The sequence below is a fragment of the Chrysochloris asiatica genome, unplaced genomic scaffold, assembly GCF_000296735.1.
Source record: "Chrysochloris asiatica unplaced genomic scaffold, ChrAsi1.0 scaffold00023, whole genome shotgun sequence".
Lineage (NCBI taxonomy): Eukaryota > Metazoa > Chordata > Mammalia > Afrosoricida > Chrysochloridae > Chrysochloris > Chrysochloris asiatica.
The window spans coordinates 13591756-13606847 of record NW_006408541.1 but is presented as its reverse complement, the minus strand read 5'-3'; the positions used below and the strand labels follow the sequence as shown (position 1 = coordinate 13606847).

Here is a 15092-nt window from a genome sequence, read left to right as displayed (position 1 = left end):
AATGGCCCATGGGAAAATAGTGCTCGTTTTAAAGTGCAAGATGTTGACACTGTCCCTGGTAGAACCTATGTTTGAAAAACATAAAGTGCTTTTTATTTTAACTTTTTTTTTTTTTTTTTTAGCTCGATTATACCACAGGAAATAAAAAAAGAATTTCTATTAGCATAGGTGCTTTCCTTGTAGCAGGAGTCTGAGCAGGGCATTCTGGCGGGGCAGGGGGGTGAGGAGGGGAGGGGAAGATGTAATTTTTTTTTTTCCCTTTCATGTTTGAAGCTAAAAAAAAAAAAAAAATCAGATTTTTATGCTGTGTTTCAGTTTCGGATTGTCTCTTTGAATGAGTTATTTCTTTTGCATATTTGACACTTGCATATCTTTTGGATCTATACTCTAGTGATGTACAGAACGTGTTTTCCTCCTTTAACTTGCAAGCAATACTCAGAGTTCAAACTGCTGGCTGAGTGCCAGTCTTCCGAACCCCTCCCAGATTGCCAAGGGGCAATTAGAATTGAGTACAAGTGGTGCAACTCACCCTGATATTATCTCAAAATAAAATCTCAGGTACTACAGAATACGGAAGTCAATGAAGACATTTGAGTAAGGGCTTTGTGCTGGGATTGTGGCTTTATGGAGCAGAGATTTCTCCATGATGCAAGCATTCCCTGTAGCCTTCTCACAGTGGAATCTATCCAGGAAGTGATGGACAGGTAATAGTGGTGACTGGGCATCATCCAATACCAAATTGGTCAACTCAGTCTTGCAACTCCAGCCACTTTTCCCAGCATCCTTCTCCAGCTGACCCCAGGAGAGATGGCGATGTGGCCCTCATAGGCTGGAAGGAGAGTCATGAAGAAGAACAAGGAGTAAGCAGGTGGCCTCGGTTACATCTGGGATGATGGTATTAGTGGCTGTGAGCTTTGCTCTTGTCATCCCCCAGAGAGGGCAGTAGAATTGTTACAAGGAGGTGCTATATCCTATGGCTTGACCAATTTCATCCCAGTGGACCTGTCGTGGCTCTCAAGGTCTTAGGGAGCCTTCTCTGGAACAACTCTTTTCTCTAGGGCTTTGCAGGGTCTTTCTCTTTCAGAGTTCATGTGGAAAGCTCTGTGGCAGGTAAGCTGGACAGAACTCCTTTTTGGATCTTGCCCACAAGTCTCTCCTCCGTGGTGGGTTGTTCAGATGCTCTGATCCCGTGTGCTTCCATGGGCCCCTCCACCCGGTAACACACGGACGTCAGGGGAGATGTGGTTCTCGAGTTTGCACTTTTCTTGGCCACTGGGGCCTTTGCCAGTCAATGTTTCTGTGGAGTAAATACAGTTCTGCCTTAAGAACTTAGGGGAGGTGAGTAAAGGAGAGCTTTCAAAGTGGTTCTTCTCTGATCTTGTCCCAACACTGAACTTGGGACTGGTGCTCCCAGGGAGGCTTTTGGGGGGACTGGAGTCCACACTATAGAGCAGCTGTCCCTCATCGTCTGTGTCGGCATCAATGTACTGGTGGATACCCGCCTCAAAGTTGAATGATATTGCTGTGTGTTTCTCAGGGGACCGGGGGGGTGTCCTAGCACTTGCTGTGGTGTAGATGGAGGATTCTGGGCTCAGTACAGGCCTGTCCAAAAGTGTGGCACACTCCAGTCCAGTGACGGCAGAACCCCCCCGGTTCCTAAGAGGGTCATGGTACATTCCCAGAACGGGGAGTAGTGGGCTGGGATCACCCTCCATGAAGTTCACTTTAAGTGCTCGAAGCTTCAAGGGGTTGCTGGTCTTCATGGAACTCTTGGGGCTCTCGATGAAGAAACTAGAGTGATGGCTAGCATCTAGGGTCGGGTTGGCCTCCATCAACCTACCTCCACTGGCACCCAGCGCTCCTCTCCAGCCCATCTCTGGGGCCATGCTGCCCCCGGTCTTGCTGGGGAGTGATGCCAAAGGGCTGTGGGAGAACCTGGTGGCTTCAGGGAAGTCCGTGGCACAGCTAATGAAGCTATCAATGCTTGACATGCTTCGCATGTCAATGACCCCTTCTGTACGTGTGGGCAGAGGGGCTATGGGACTGGGGATACTCTCCATTTCAAGTTCTTCCTTTGGTTTACTTTGTGTTGTTGACTCCTTGGTATTGAGGATAGGTTGAGATTGGGTTTTGGCCATCTTATTGTACATGTCTTCCAACTGCTGGACATTCAGGTGCTGGGGACTAGAAGATGATCTGACCTTCTCAGGAGATCCCTGCTCCTTGGTTTCAAAGGACTTACTTGAGCTGGTTTCAGATAGTGTCCTCTTTGCCCATTTCCATTTGTTGGGGGACAAGTGGTTATCTTGCACCTTGTCCTTCTTACCCACATTCTCCCCATTTTTCTCAACCACAATGTCCATCATCTCAATGCTTCGGGCGAAGGCATCCTTCATGTTCATGGATACAATGCTGCCATTCCTCTTGGCTCTCTCCAGAGCTTCTCTCCGTTTGATTGCTTTCTCCTGCCTCTTTTGCTCCTTGTAGAACTCAGAGAAGTTATTGACGATGATGGGAATGGGGAGAGCAATCACCAGGACCCCTGCGATGCAACAGAGACCCCCTACAATCTTTCCCAGCAGAGTTTTGGGGTAGATGTCTCCATACCCAACAGTTGTCATGGTGATGGTGGCCCACCAGAAAGAAGCTGGGATGCTTTTGAATTTGGTGTCATCCTCATCCTTCTCAGCAAAAAAGACGAGGCTGGAGAAGATCATGATGCCCATGGCCAAGAAGAGAATGAGTAAACCCAGCTCATTGTAGCTCCTCCTCAGGGTGAAACCCAAGGACTGAAGGCCGGTGGAATGGCGAGCAAGCTTGAGGATACGGAGAATGCGCATGATACGGAAGATCTGGACCACACGGCGGACGTTCTGGAATTGCAGCACACTTTTGTTAGATTCGGTGAGGAAGATGGTGACGTAGTATGGCAGGATGGCCAACAAATCAATGGCATTGAGTGGGCCTTTGAAAAACTTCCATTTCTTGGGAGAGGAGAGGAACCTCAGTAGGTACTCCATGGTGAACCATGCAATGCATACAGCCTCCACGTGGGCTAGCTGGGGGTTGTCTGTGGTCTGGCCAAATTCATCAAGGCTCTGCAGCTCGGGGAGCGTGTTGAGTGAGAGGGCAATGGTGGAGAGGACGATGAACATGATGGAAATGATGGCCAGGATCTGTGAGGAGAAAAGAATGGGATTTAGTCATCGACCACCAAAGGGATGATTGCTGTAAAGCCCTGTGCCTACAAGACACGCCTTAACTTTCCAGAGCATCTCATTAGTGGGTGATTGAGCTAACAAAGATAATTTATTCCAATTTATTTATTGTGCAGATATGGAAGCAGAGTCCAAAAGAATTGAAATGATTTAAGGCTACTTACTTAGACCAAAGCTCTGCAACCTTTTTCTGTAAAGGGCCACGTCGCTTCTGTTGTAGCTACTTGACTCTGCAGTTGTAGCGTGAACACAACCTTAGATAATACAAAAACGACTGGGTACACCAGCATTCCAATAAAACTTTATTTAACAAACAGGCAATGTGCTGGACTTGTCCTGGGAGCCATACTTTGCTGACTCCTGATCTTGACCAGTTGTTACTATTTATTGCGAGTTCATTGTGTACCAGGCACTGTGCTTCACAATTTCTGTGCATTACTTGATTGATAAATCCCATCAAGGATTGTTTTTGTTGTTAAGTGCTATGGCGTTGATTCCAACTCATGGTAACCTGGTATAGGATTTTCGAGGAGCAGCTAGTGGGTTTGAACGGTGGACCTTGTGGTTTGAAGTCCAGTGCTTATCCTGACAGCACCACACCAGGAGTCTCCATTACAGATATTACCTCCATTTGGAGTCCTGGTGTGGCACTGTGGGTTAATGCGTCAGACTGCAAAGCCGTCTGAACTGCAAGGTCAGCAGTTGGAGCTCACCAGCTGCTTCTTGGAAACCCTATACAAGGTCGCTATGGGTCAGAACCGACTTGAAGGCACTTAACAACAACAACAACCTCCATTTAACCGATAAAGAAACCTAGGCTTTCACAGATTGTTCGATAGTAAGTGCCAGGATCTTACTAGGCTTGTCAGATCCCAGAGCATATGCTTGCTTTCAAGCTATGTTAGAAACCAGGTGAAGGGTTAAGGACCCTTTTGCTAGAAAAAAGTGTCAAGATTTTTCAGATAAATTCTAGAGAGGCATAGTTATTAACTCTTGCCTGGGACTATGAACGTTTTGAGGCTAAGAACCCACTATTTATCTACCTTTGAATCTCTTGAACCAACAAAACGTGTTGGCCCAGAGGAAGGGCTCAGTGGGTGTTTGATGAAATTAATGGTCTATAGGCCAGACTGCAGACTGCAAAACACAAGCAAATTGTAAGGAACTGCTCTGGGGTTCTTTTTCAAAATGACAAATGCAATCACATCCCTACTCTGTAATTTGAATATCTTTTCAGAACTCCTCAGGACAAAATCTAACTCCCTAAACACATCAATGGAATCTTGGTGTGGCACTGTAGGGTAAGTACTAAACTGCCAACTGCAAGGTCGGTGGTTCAAACCCACCAGCCATTCTTTGGAAACCCTCTACAGTGTTGCTGAGTCAGAACCGGCTCCATGGTACTTCAGAACAACAACAAAACATCTATGAGTTCCTGAGCAGTGCAAGCAGTAATCATACTCATCTGCTAACTAATAGGCTGGACGTTCGATTCCATCCAGAGGCACCTGGGAAGAAAGGCCTGACCATCTACTTCCAAAAAACAGCCATTGAAAATCCTGTGGAGCACAGTTCTACTCTGACACACATGGGGTAGCCCTGAGTGCAAGCAAACTCCACGGGCAACTGGTTTTTATCATGGGAACAGGGTGTGTATTTGGATATCTTAGTCAAAACCATCCAGTCAGCCAGCCCAGACCACCCAGCCTTTGAATGACTCAGCTGGTCTTTGTTTCCTGCCCTTGTCCTGAAACTCTGCAGTTGTAGCCTTTAAAGTAAACCCCACTGCAGGTTTCTGTCCCTTCAATGGATCCCCCACTCAGAACACATGGTTGTCAAATGCGAGTCCCTATATTTTGACTCCAACCCCTGTCTCTGGCTTCTCCTGCCCCCGGAAGACAAACTTTACATTTTTCCAGGTGCATGTCTTGGTGTGGCACTGTGGGTTAATGCGCCAGACTGCAAAGCCATTTGAATTGTAAGGTTGGCAGTTCAAGCTCACCAGCTGCTCTTTGGAAACCCTACACAGGGTCGCTATGGGTCAGAACCGACTCGATGGCACTTAACAACAACAACAATGTAAGTGTTGGCCAATTCCAGTCATACCAAGCGTTTCCCCATTTCTGTGCCTGTTGCTGTCTGTCTGTCTGGTGAACTCCAAGCCATCTTTCAAACCCTCGCTCACACTGTCCCTCCCCTCTGAAATCTTTCCTGCTTTCCCTCAGGCTGGGTGGTCCCTTCATCCTGCAGCCAGTCTCATTATGCATATCCTAGTATAGGCTGACTTTTCAATGCTTGTTTGCTTTCAGGAATATGTTTAGCTCTACCCAGAGGTTGGGGTGGGGTGGGAGTGTTTGAGTGTAGAGGCAGGGATTAGTTCTGATTTTTCTCTGCACCTCCAGCACCCAGCCCAGAATACAAGCACCCAGCAGGTGATTCCAAAGTGTTTGCTGGTTGTTGCTCAAGTTCACAGAGCTGCAAGTGAAATGTGGGCCAGGACCCTCACTCAGCTTTCAATTAGGCAAACACTTATCTATGGCCCAGACACAGAGGGTGCCAAGGGAGAACCTTGGAGCTCTTAGATCCACTCAGAAGATGGGACGGCACTGCATGATTCGGCCTTTCCCCAACTCACTTGTCTTTCTACCAACATTTTTTGTTTTTTCCTGCCTGTGTTTTTTGAAAAATAAAAATTTGGAGTTTTGGTTTCTTAATTTACACATCACTGAAACACAAAAATTCTGTAATCATGTTTTTAAATGGATTACTTGATGCAAATCTGCTGCACAGGAACTTTTTGAAGTATTGAAGAGCAGAGATGTCAGCTTGAGGACTAAGGTGCGCCTGACCCAGGCCATGGTATTTTCAAAAACCTCATATGGATGTGAGAGCTGGACAGTGAATAAAGAAGATCATAGAAGAATTGATGCCTTTGAGTTGTGGTGTTGGAGGAGAATACTGAAAGTGCCATGGACTGCCAAAAGAACCAATAGATCTGTTTTGGAAGAAGTGCAGCCAGAGTGCTCCTTGGAGGCCAAGATGGCTAGGCTTCGTCTCTCCTACTTTGGACACATTGTCTGGAGAGAACAGTCGCTGGAGAAGGATGTCATGCTGGGTAAGGTAGAGGGTCAGAGAAAAAGAGGAAGACCCCCAACGAGACGGATCAGCTAGGTGGCATCATTGATGGCGTCAAGTGTGGCAGCGGTAGTGAGGTTGGCCCAGGATCGGACATTGTTTCGTTCTGCTGTGCATGGGGTCGCTATGAGTCAGTTCCGACTCGATGGCACCTGACAACAACAACTTGATGCTCACTAAAGTATAGCCGATGTATGTCATCATTTATGAAACATAATCACACAAACACCTGTGGACCCCACCACTCAGGTAAGAAACCGAGCCTGGAGCAACAACGTGGACAGTTTCCACATGTCCTCCCCGACGCCAGAGCCAGCCACAGTGCAGAGTTCTCTCTCTTTATTTTAGTTGCTTTTCTTACTCTTTTTATTAGTGTAACTATATATGTAACAGAGGATATTTCTACATAAGTGTTTACCTATGCTGCAAATATATCCATAAATATAGTAGTGCATGCAGGGTGCAAAGTTATGCAAATTTCTTAGCTACAACCAAACACTTTGAGGGAACGAATTGCTGAGCGTGGTTATGAGTCTGGCTGCTGACCTCAACAGTTCAAAGCTACTAGTTCCGCGAAAGAAAGATGAGGCTGTCTGCTCCCATAAAGATTTACAGCCTCAGGTACTCTATGCTAGATAACTATGAGTTGAACTAACTCCATGGCACACTACCACGGTCATTTAGCATTACGTTAAAAACAAACAAACAACAAAATATATAGTTGCTGTTGTTAAGTGCTGTGGTGTTGGTTCCGAGGAGCGGCTGGTGAGCTTGAAAGGCCAACCTTTCAAATAAACCTTGTGGTTCAAATAACCTTGTGGTCCAGTGTATTAACCTGCAGCGCCACACACATTTGCCAATTTAGAATTTTTCACATGTACAATTTAGTGACATCAATCACATTACCTATGCTGGGCTTTTTGGGCATAGTTATTGTGAACTGAGTGAAGGTTTACAGACAAGAACATCAACTTTACTTTCAACAAATCATGCACTTTGTTTCATGTCAATAATGACAATTCCCTTCACGCAACAACAGCTATCTGCTTTTTCCCAGTGGTTTCTACTGCCATTCCACCCACCTTCCCATTCCTTTTCAACTTTGTCCTTAGGAAAATGTTGCCCTTTTGCTTTTGAATGATTAACCATTCTAAGATGAGACTACCTTACTAGCATTGTTGTTTCCTCTATATACATACCTACTGCTGGGCTCTGTGGGTTGCAAAATCGGTTTGAACCACAAGGTTGGTAGTTTAAGCTCGCCAGATGCTCCTTGGAAACGCTATACAGGGTTGTTCTGGGTCGGAATCGACTTGACAGCGCTTAACAACAGCAACAACTGCTTGCATGAAAATCCAGTCCTGAAGGGAGAGTGGCTAAGGGCCATAGCCTCCGGTTCCTCCAGTCTCTTCCTGACCAATAAACTCCATGTTTTTTATTTTTATTTTTTGGCCATAGTTTTTAATACCGATGTCTGCGTCTCTAAGCAAATAATTTATTCATTTTGCTCGATTATAACAACATACTGTATGTATTCTGCTATTGGCACTACTTTTTCCTTAATATAAAACAAACAAGCTCCAAATTCACCTCTTTTGTTTTATTTTAGCCTTATCCTAAGAAATAACATTTTCAAAACTGTTGATTTCGCATACTAGGGATATCTGCATTAAAAATGCATAAATATGAATATGTATAAAATCCATAAATATGTACATAGATGGTGGTGGTGTGCTGTGGAGCCCACTCATGGCAACCCTCTACAGGGTTTCTGAGGCTGTAAATCTTTACCGGAGCAGAACACCTCATCTTTCTCCTGAAGAACAGCTGGTAGTTTCTAACTGCTGGCCTTGAGATTAGCAGCCGGCTTGTAACCACAATGCTACCAGATGATTACTGGAATAAAACATTTTGGGTGGCACACTTGGGAAACACTTGCACCATGGTTAGGAGTGTGTGCCCTAGCTCTGCCATTTCCTGGCTGTGTAGTCTTGGATATGGAAACTCTTCCTGTCTGTTCCCTTATTTATAAAACAGGGATATGCCAGCGGTTTTCGATTGGGAACAATTTTGCTTCCCAGGGTACACTTGGAAATGTCTAGAGACATTTTTGGTTGTCACAGCTGAGGGTGTGTGTGCTACTGGGTAGGTGGAGACCAGGGAAGCTTCTAAACATCCTATAGTGCAGAGGGCAGCTGGTGGGTTTCAACTGATGACCTTGTGGTTCATAGTCCAGTGCTGGTCCTACAGCGCCACACCCAAGCAAAAAGGTCAATAGGGCTGCGGTTAAGACCCTCTAGGATATGGCAGTGGTTTCTCGTACATTGTTGAGGGGTGGGGAAGATATGCACAGGCACTTACTAGGGGGGGGCTTGGTCAGTTTGAGTGTACAGCAAGAAGCTCATTCCTCCAGGCCCAGAGGGCGTCTTCTGGAAAGGAGTGGATTCCCAGAAAGCCTGTTTCTTTAAGAGCTGGGAGGTCCCGTTTCCCCCAGAGGCTGGCAGGGGAAGCCTGCTCCAGTTTCTAACCCCCAGGAGGGCTCACATAATTGATGTTCTGCCTACATATGCATGAATTATGCACCCAGCCACTGCAATCCTCCAAGCCTGTTATTCTAAGGCGGGCACCCCCTTTGTACCTGAGCATGTGCCCTCCTCCTCTGCTCAGCATTAGGACATGGCAGAAGAGAGAAGGTGCCTGGGTGGTGGTGGTGGGGAAGAGGCCCCACTGGACCCTGGGGGGTCACCTACTGTTCAGGATGAACTGGGAGGGTCAACACCAGCTTGTTCTGTGATGCAGCTGAGGGGTTCTCCCTCTACCCTATCCACAAAGACTCCATGCTTAAGGTTTTTTTCTCTTCAGGGCCATACTTCCTGGCTGGGGATTTAAGAATGTTGAGTTAAACCTTCTGTACCTCAGTTTCCTTATCTGTAAGATGGATCACAATAGCAGTTCCCTTACAGCACTGGTACTGGACTATGACCCACAAGGTCAGCAGTTCCAGACTACCAGGAGCTCTGAGGAAGAAAGACAAGGCTTTCTGCTCCTACAAACATTTATAGCCTTGGAAATAAATTATAGGGTCACTATGAATCAGAATGCAGTGCATTTGACACCAACAAAGCCCTTTGGTCAGCATGTGGCACAGTAACTATATATATATGATTCATTTTTTATTACTCAGAATATATGCAACAGAACATACACCATTTCAGCTATTTCTATGTGCACGATTTGTCCCAGTCACTCTTAGCTACAATTGCATTTCTTACTCCACAACCTCACACTTCTTTATGGGCTGGTGATGCAGTTTCCTCATTTCTTAAAGGGGCCTGAAAGGAATCAAACCCTTACCTCATAACAGCCACTTAACATATATTACGCTTGTTGTTGTTGTTAAGTGTTGAGTTGGTTCAGACTCATGTTGTTGTTGTTAGGTGCCCTCCAGTTGGCTCGGACTCAACAACCCAATATACAACAGAACGCAACACTGCCAGGTCCTGTGCCAACCTCAATTGTAATGCTTGAGCCCATTGCTGCTGTCAATGCCAAATCCATGTCATTGGGGGTCTTCTTTTTTTTCACTGACCCTCAACTTTACCAAGCATAATTTCATTCTCCAGGGACCGGTCCTTCCTGATAATATGTCCAAGACAAAGTCTCTTATCCTGGCTTCTAAGGAGCACTCTGGCTGTACTTCTTCCAACACAGATTTATTTGCTCTTCTGGCAGTCCATGGTACTTTTAATATTTTTCTCCAACTCACAGCAACCTTGTATAGGGCTTCTAAGGAGTGGCTGGTGGGTTTGAACCACCAACCTTGCAGTTAGCAGTCCAGGGCTAATCCTATAGTGCCACACCAGGACTCCTATTAAGTACTTTGTTAAGCACTTCTGTTCAGGTACTTTATTGACACCTCTACCTCAGCTCCTGGACTTGTTGATTCTAGGAGGACAGAGGTGGGTCTGTGGTCCCTGGTGTCCAGCTAAAGTAGCAGAGATCCTCTGATGGCTCTTAAACTCAAATGAGTCCAGTTGATCTGCTCTCTGGGGGGAGCCCCAGGGGTGGAGGGACAGCTACATCTGGGAATCCTTCCAATTCTAGCCTGGGACAGGGCCTCTGTATTTCCAGCCTTGCTTTCCTGGGATCTGAGCCTACATGGGTTTGGGCAGGACTCCAGGAATCCAGGGAGCAGAAGCCAGGACTAGGACTTGGCAGGTGGCCCCAAATTCTCTCACCATGAGGAGGTTCTGGATCTGAGGGCCCACTCAATGGAAGAAATGGCTTCAGTCTTTTAGAAGACCTGATCAGCATGGGGATCCTCAGGGTGGGATTCATGGGTGTTAGGAGCAAGTCCCCTCTCATTATTTAATTGATGGCTCTGTTGGCTGACCACAGAAATAAACATGGACTCTGTCATCCTTGCCTTGCATATCCCCTGCTCTTCCAGTGCGGACGAGGCACAGAACATGTATATATAAACCATCGCAAGCTCCTACCTGGAAAGAGGAGAGCTTGTCCATGGCTGTGAAGCCTGCTGACAAGCTGAGAGTTACACCCCATGTTTGGTTGTTTTTACTGTGTGTAGTGGTTATGTGTCGGACTGCTAATCTCAAGGTCAGCGGTTTGAAACGATCAGCTGTTCCTCAGGAGAAATAAGAGGGTTTCTGCTCCCATAAAGATTTACAGCCTTAGAAACCCTGCGCAGGGTCACCACGAGTCGGATGCGACTCCACAGCACATAACCACCACCACATAACCACCACCACCTCTGTTGAGTTGGCCCCTCACTCATGGCAACTCCACATACAATGGAGCAAAATGCTGCTTGGTCGTGTGCCGTCCCCACGACTGGTTGTGGATCAGACCATGTGATCATAGAATTGTCATTGTCTGATTTTTGGAAGTAGATCCCCAGGCCTTCTTCTTAGGCCATCTCAGTCTGGAAGCTTTGCTAAAACTTGTTCAGCATGATAGCAACGTGCGAGCCTCCACCGACAGAAGCAAGATGGCTGGGGATGAGGTGCCTTGTCCGGGAATCAAATCCAGATCTTCTGTATGGAAGGTGAGGATTTTACCACTGACCTCCCTCCCACGTATGTGTTGACAGAACCATTATTCATAACACCAGTGGGTAGAAACAACCCAAGTGACCACCAACTGATGAGCTGTTGTTAGGTGCCATGGAGTCAGTACCGACTCATAGCAACCTTATGCACAACAGAATGAAACCCTGCCCGGTCCTGTGCCAACCTCATAATCGTTGCTATGTTTGAGCCTATTGCTGCTGCCACTGTGCCAATCCATCTCACTGGGGGTCTTCCTGTGTTTTACTTATCCTTCACTTTACCCAGCATGATGGCTTCCTCCAGGGAATGGTCCCTACTGATCATGCGTCTGAAGCATGAGAGACAAAGTCTGGCCATACTGGCTTCCAAGGAGCATTCTGGCTGTACTTCTTCCAACACAGATTTGTTTGTTCTTCTGGCAGTCCATGGTACTTTTAATATTCTCCTCCAACACCATAACTCAAAAGCATCAATTGTTTTATGGTCTTTCTTATTCATTGTTCAACTTTCACATGCATATGAGGTTATTGAAAATACCATGGCTTGGGTCAGGCTTGACATCTTTGTTCTTGAACATTTTAAAGAGAGCTTGTGTGCATATTTGTCTAATGCAATATGTCAATTGATTTCTTGACTGTTGCTTCCATGAGTGTTGATGGGTGATCCAAGCAAAATGAAGTCTTTGACAACTTCAATCTTTTCTCCATTTATATGGATGTTGTTTATTGGTCTAGTGGGGAGGATTTTTGTTTTCTTTACATTGAGGTGCCACCCAAAGACTGAAGGCTGTGGGCTTTCATCTTCATCAGTAAGTATTTTAAGTCCTCTTGGCTTTCAGCAAGCAAGGTTGTATCATCTGCATATCACAGGCTGTTAATGAGTCTTCCTTCAGTCTCAATGCCATGCTTTTCTTTATATAACCCAGCTTCTCAGATTATTTGCTCAGCATACAGATTGAATAAACTGGTGAAAGAATACAACCCTTTCCTAATTTTAAACCATTTAGCGTCCCCTTGCTCTGTTCGAATGACTGCCTCTTGATCTATGTACAGTTCTTCATGAGCACAATTAAATGTTCTGGAATATTCATTCTCCGCAATGTTGTCCATAGTTTATCAAGATCCACACAATCGAAAGCCTTTGTGTAGTAAATGAGTGGATAAACAAAATGTGGTGTATCTATACACGTAAATGAATATGCCCATGTACGCAGATGAGTAAATAAACAAAATGTGGTATATCTATACACGTATATGAATATACTCATGTACGCAGATGAATGGATAAACAAAATGTGGTATATCTATACACATATATGAATATACCCATTTACGTAGATGAATGGATAAACAAAATGTAATGCAAAAGAAAACTGTTCAGCTATAAAAAGGAGTGAAGTATTGATGCATGCTATAACAGAACTGAACCTTGGAAACAGGAGTCCTGGTGTGGCGCTGTAGGGTCAGCACTGGACTAACCACAAGGTCAGTGACTCAAACCCACCAGTTGCCCCTTGAAAATCCTATACAGGGTCACTGTGAGTCAGAACTGATTCTATGGCACTTAACAACAACAAGTGAAAGAAGACTGATATGAAAAACCACATAGTATATGATTCTATTTATGTATAATGCCCAGGATAGGCAAATCTATAGTGATGGAAAGTAGTTTAGTGTTGGGGGCAAGGGTATGGGTGTTAATAATTAATACTATAAAGGGTTATTATATTGGGGTGATCTAAAAGTGATTTACTTGGTGGCAAAATTTCTTTAAAACAATCCATTGTACACTTGAAATGAACACTTAAAACCTCAGAAACCCTATACTGCGCTGCCATGTGTCAGAACTGAATTGAAGGAAATTCATAACACACAGTTGTCATTGGTGTGTGTGTGTGTGTGTGTCACCACGGGTTAATGTGTTAGACTGCAAAGTTTGTTTGAACCATAAGGTTCAAGCTCACCAGCTGCTCCTTGGAAACCCTATATAGGGTTGCTATGGATTGGAACCAACTCCACGGAACATAACCACCACCACCACCACCACCATATACATATATGTTGTTGGTGTTAAATGCCGTTGAGTCGGTTCCAACTCATAGCAACCCTGTGTAGGGTTTCCAAGGGGCAGCTGGTGAGCTTGAACTCCAAGTCCAGCTCATTAACATGCAGTGCCACACCAGGACTCTCTCTTTCTCTCTAGAAATTAATCTCAAAGAAATGGCACACACTAATGGAGACAGTAAGTCCCAAATACGTGGATCAGGTGTCAGACTGGAGGCTTCTCTTGACCCATGTGGTTGTAGGGACTGATGAACCCAAAATCCACAGGGCAGATGATAGACTGTTAACTCAAGTGCCAAGAACCAGAGCTCAGGTGATGCCAAGTACTGGATTCAGGATGCAGAGAAAGGGAGAGCACTGCCAGAGCATCCATCCAATGTTGTTGTTGTTGTTGTTGTTGTGAAGTGCCATCGAGTCAGTTCCAACCCATAGCGACCCTGTACAGGGTTTTCAAGGAGCAGCTGGTGAGTTTGAACCACAGACCTTGCAGTTCAAATAACTTTGCAGTCTGATGCATTAGCCCAGGATTCCCCATACATATGAGGGTGCATCAAAAATTATCTGCACTCTGGCTTAAAATTTATTTGAATCAACTTTTAGAAAAGACAAACATCATTTTTTGACATAATCTCCTTGCTTTTCAGTACACTTTGTCAATCTGTCAACAAGCTACTGTATTCCTTAATAAAATATGTTTTAGGCTGAGCCATGAGCCACAAATAGCATCACTGTCATCACTTCTTAACTAGAGGTGAATTTTCATCCTTGAAGGTGTTACTGTTAGGGTGAAAGTCCGATGGAACAAGATCAGAACTATAGGGAAGATGCTTTAACATCTCAAAATGAAGTTTTTGCAGAGTATCAACAATGTGGGCAGAGGTGTATGGATGTGCATTATCATGCAAGATCACAATGCTATTGGATAGCAGTCCTCTACGTTTAATATGAAGTTTAGGCTTCAGCTCTTCAGTAAGCATCTTACTGTAATGAGCACTGTTGATTGTTGAACCTTTTTGCTGATAGTGTTCCAATACTGGCCCTTGAGAATCCCAGAAAACTTGTAAGGATCAATTTTCCAACTGATGATTGACTTTTGAACTTTTTCTTGGTCGGCAATTAACTATGTTTCCCTTCCATACTCTGCCATTTACTCTCAGGCTCATAGTGATGAATCCATGTCTTGTCACCAGTAATGATTTTTTTAAAGAAACGTTTACCTTCCTTTGACTATGGGTCCAAATTTTATGTGTAGGTGTCCAACCGCTTCTGTGTATGCTTTTCTGTGACTTGTTTCAATACCCATCTAGAACTTTTCGAAACCCAAGTTTGTCATGGATTTTTGAATAGGCTGAGGCACAGCTGACTTGCAAATGAATTACCACACAATACACTGTGACTTGTCTATTCAACAGAATCATTTCATGTGCATGCTTAATGTTGTCATTAGCTGGTGGACATACACAGATGATTTAATATAACCAGAGTGTGAAAACTTTCCTTACATCAGAGTAAGGGTGTGACTTGTGTCACATCTTATAAGGCTGTGACTTAGGGTACACTTCACACCAATCCTGCCTCATGAACATATGGTGGTTAGTTATGTGCTG

General features: G+C 44.9%; 1 protein-coding gene across 1 annotated transcript in view; it reads right to left on the bottom strand.

Moving 5' to 3' along the window:
• Nucleotides 1-1172: 1172 nt before the first annotated feature.
• Nucleotides 1173-15092, bottom strand: part of KCNB1 (potassium voltage-gated channel, Shab-related subfamily, member 1) — a 132821-nt gene continuing 118901 nt past the window's right edge. Inside the window, exon 2 of the mRNA XM_006839194.1 lies at nucleotides 1173-3176. Coding sequence (XP_006839257.1) covers nucleotides 1173-3176 — 2004 coding nt within the window. The remainder of the gene's footprint in view (nucleotides 3177-15092) is intronic.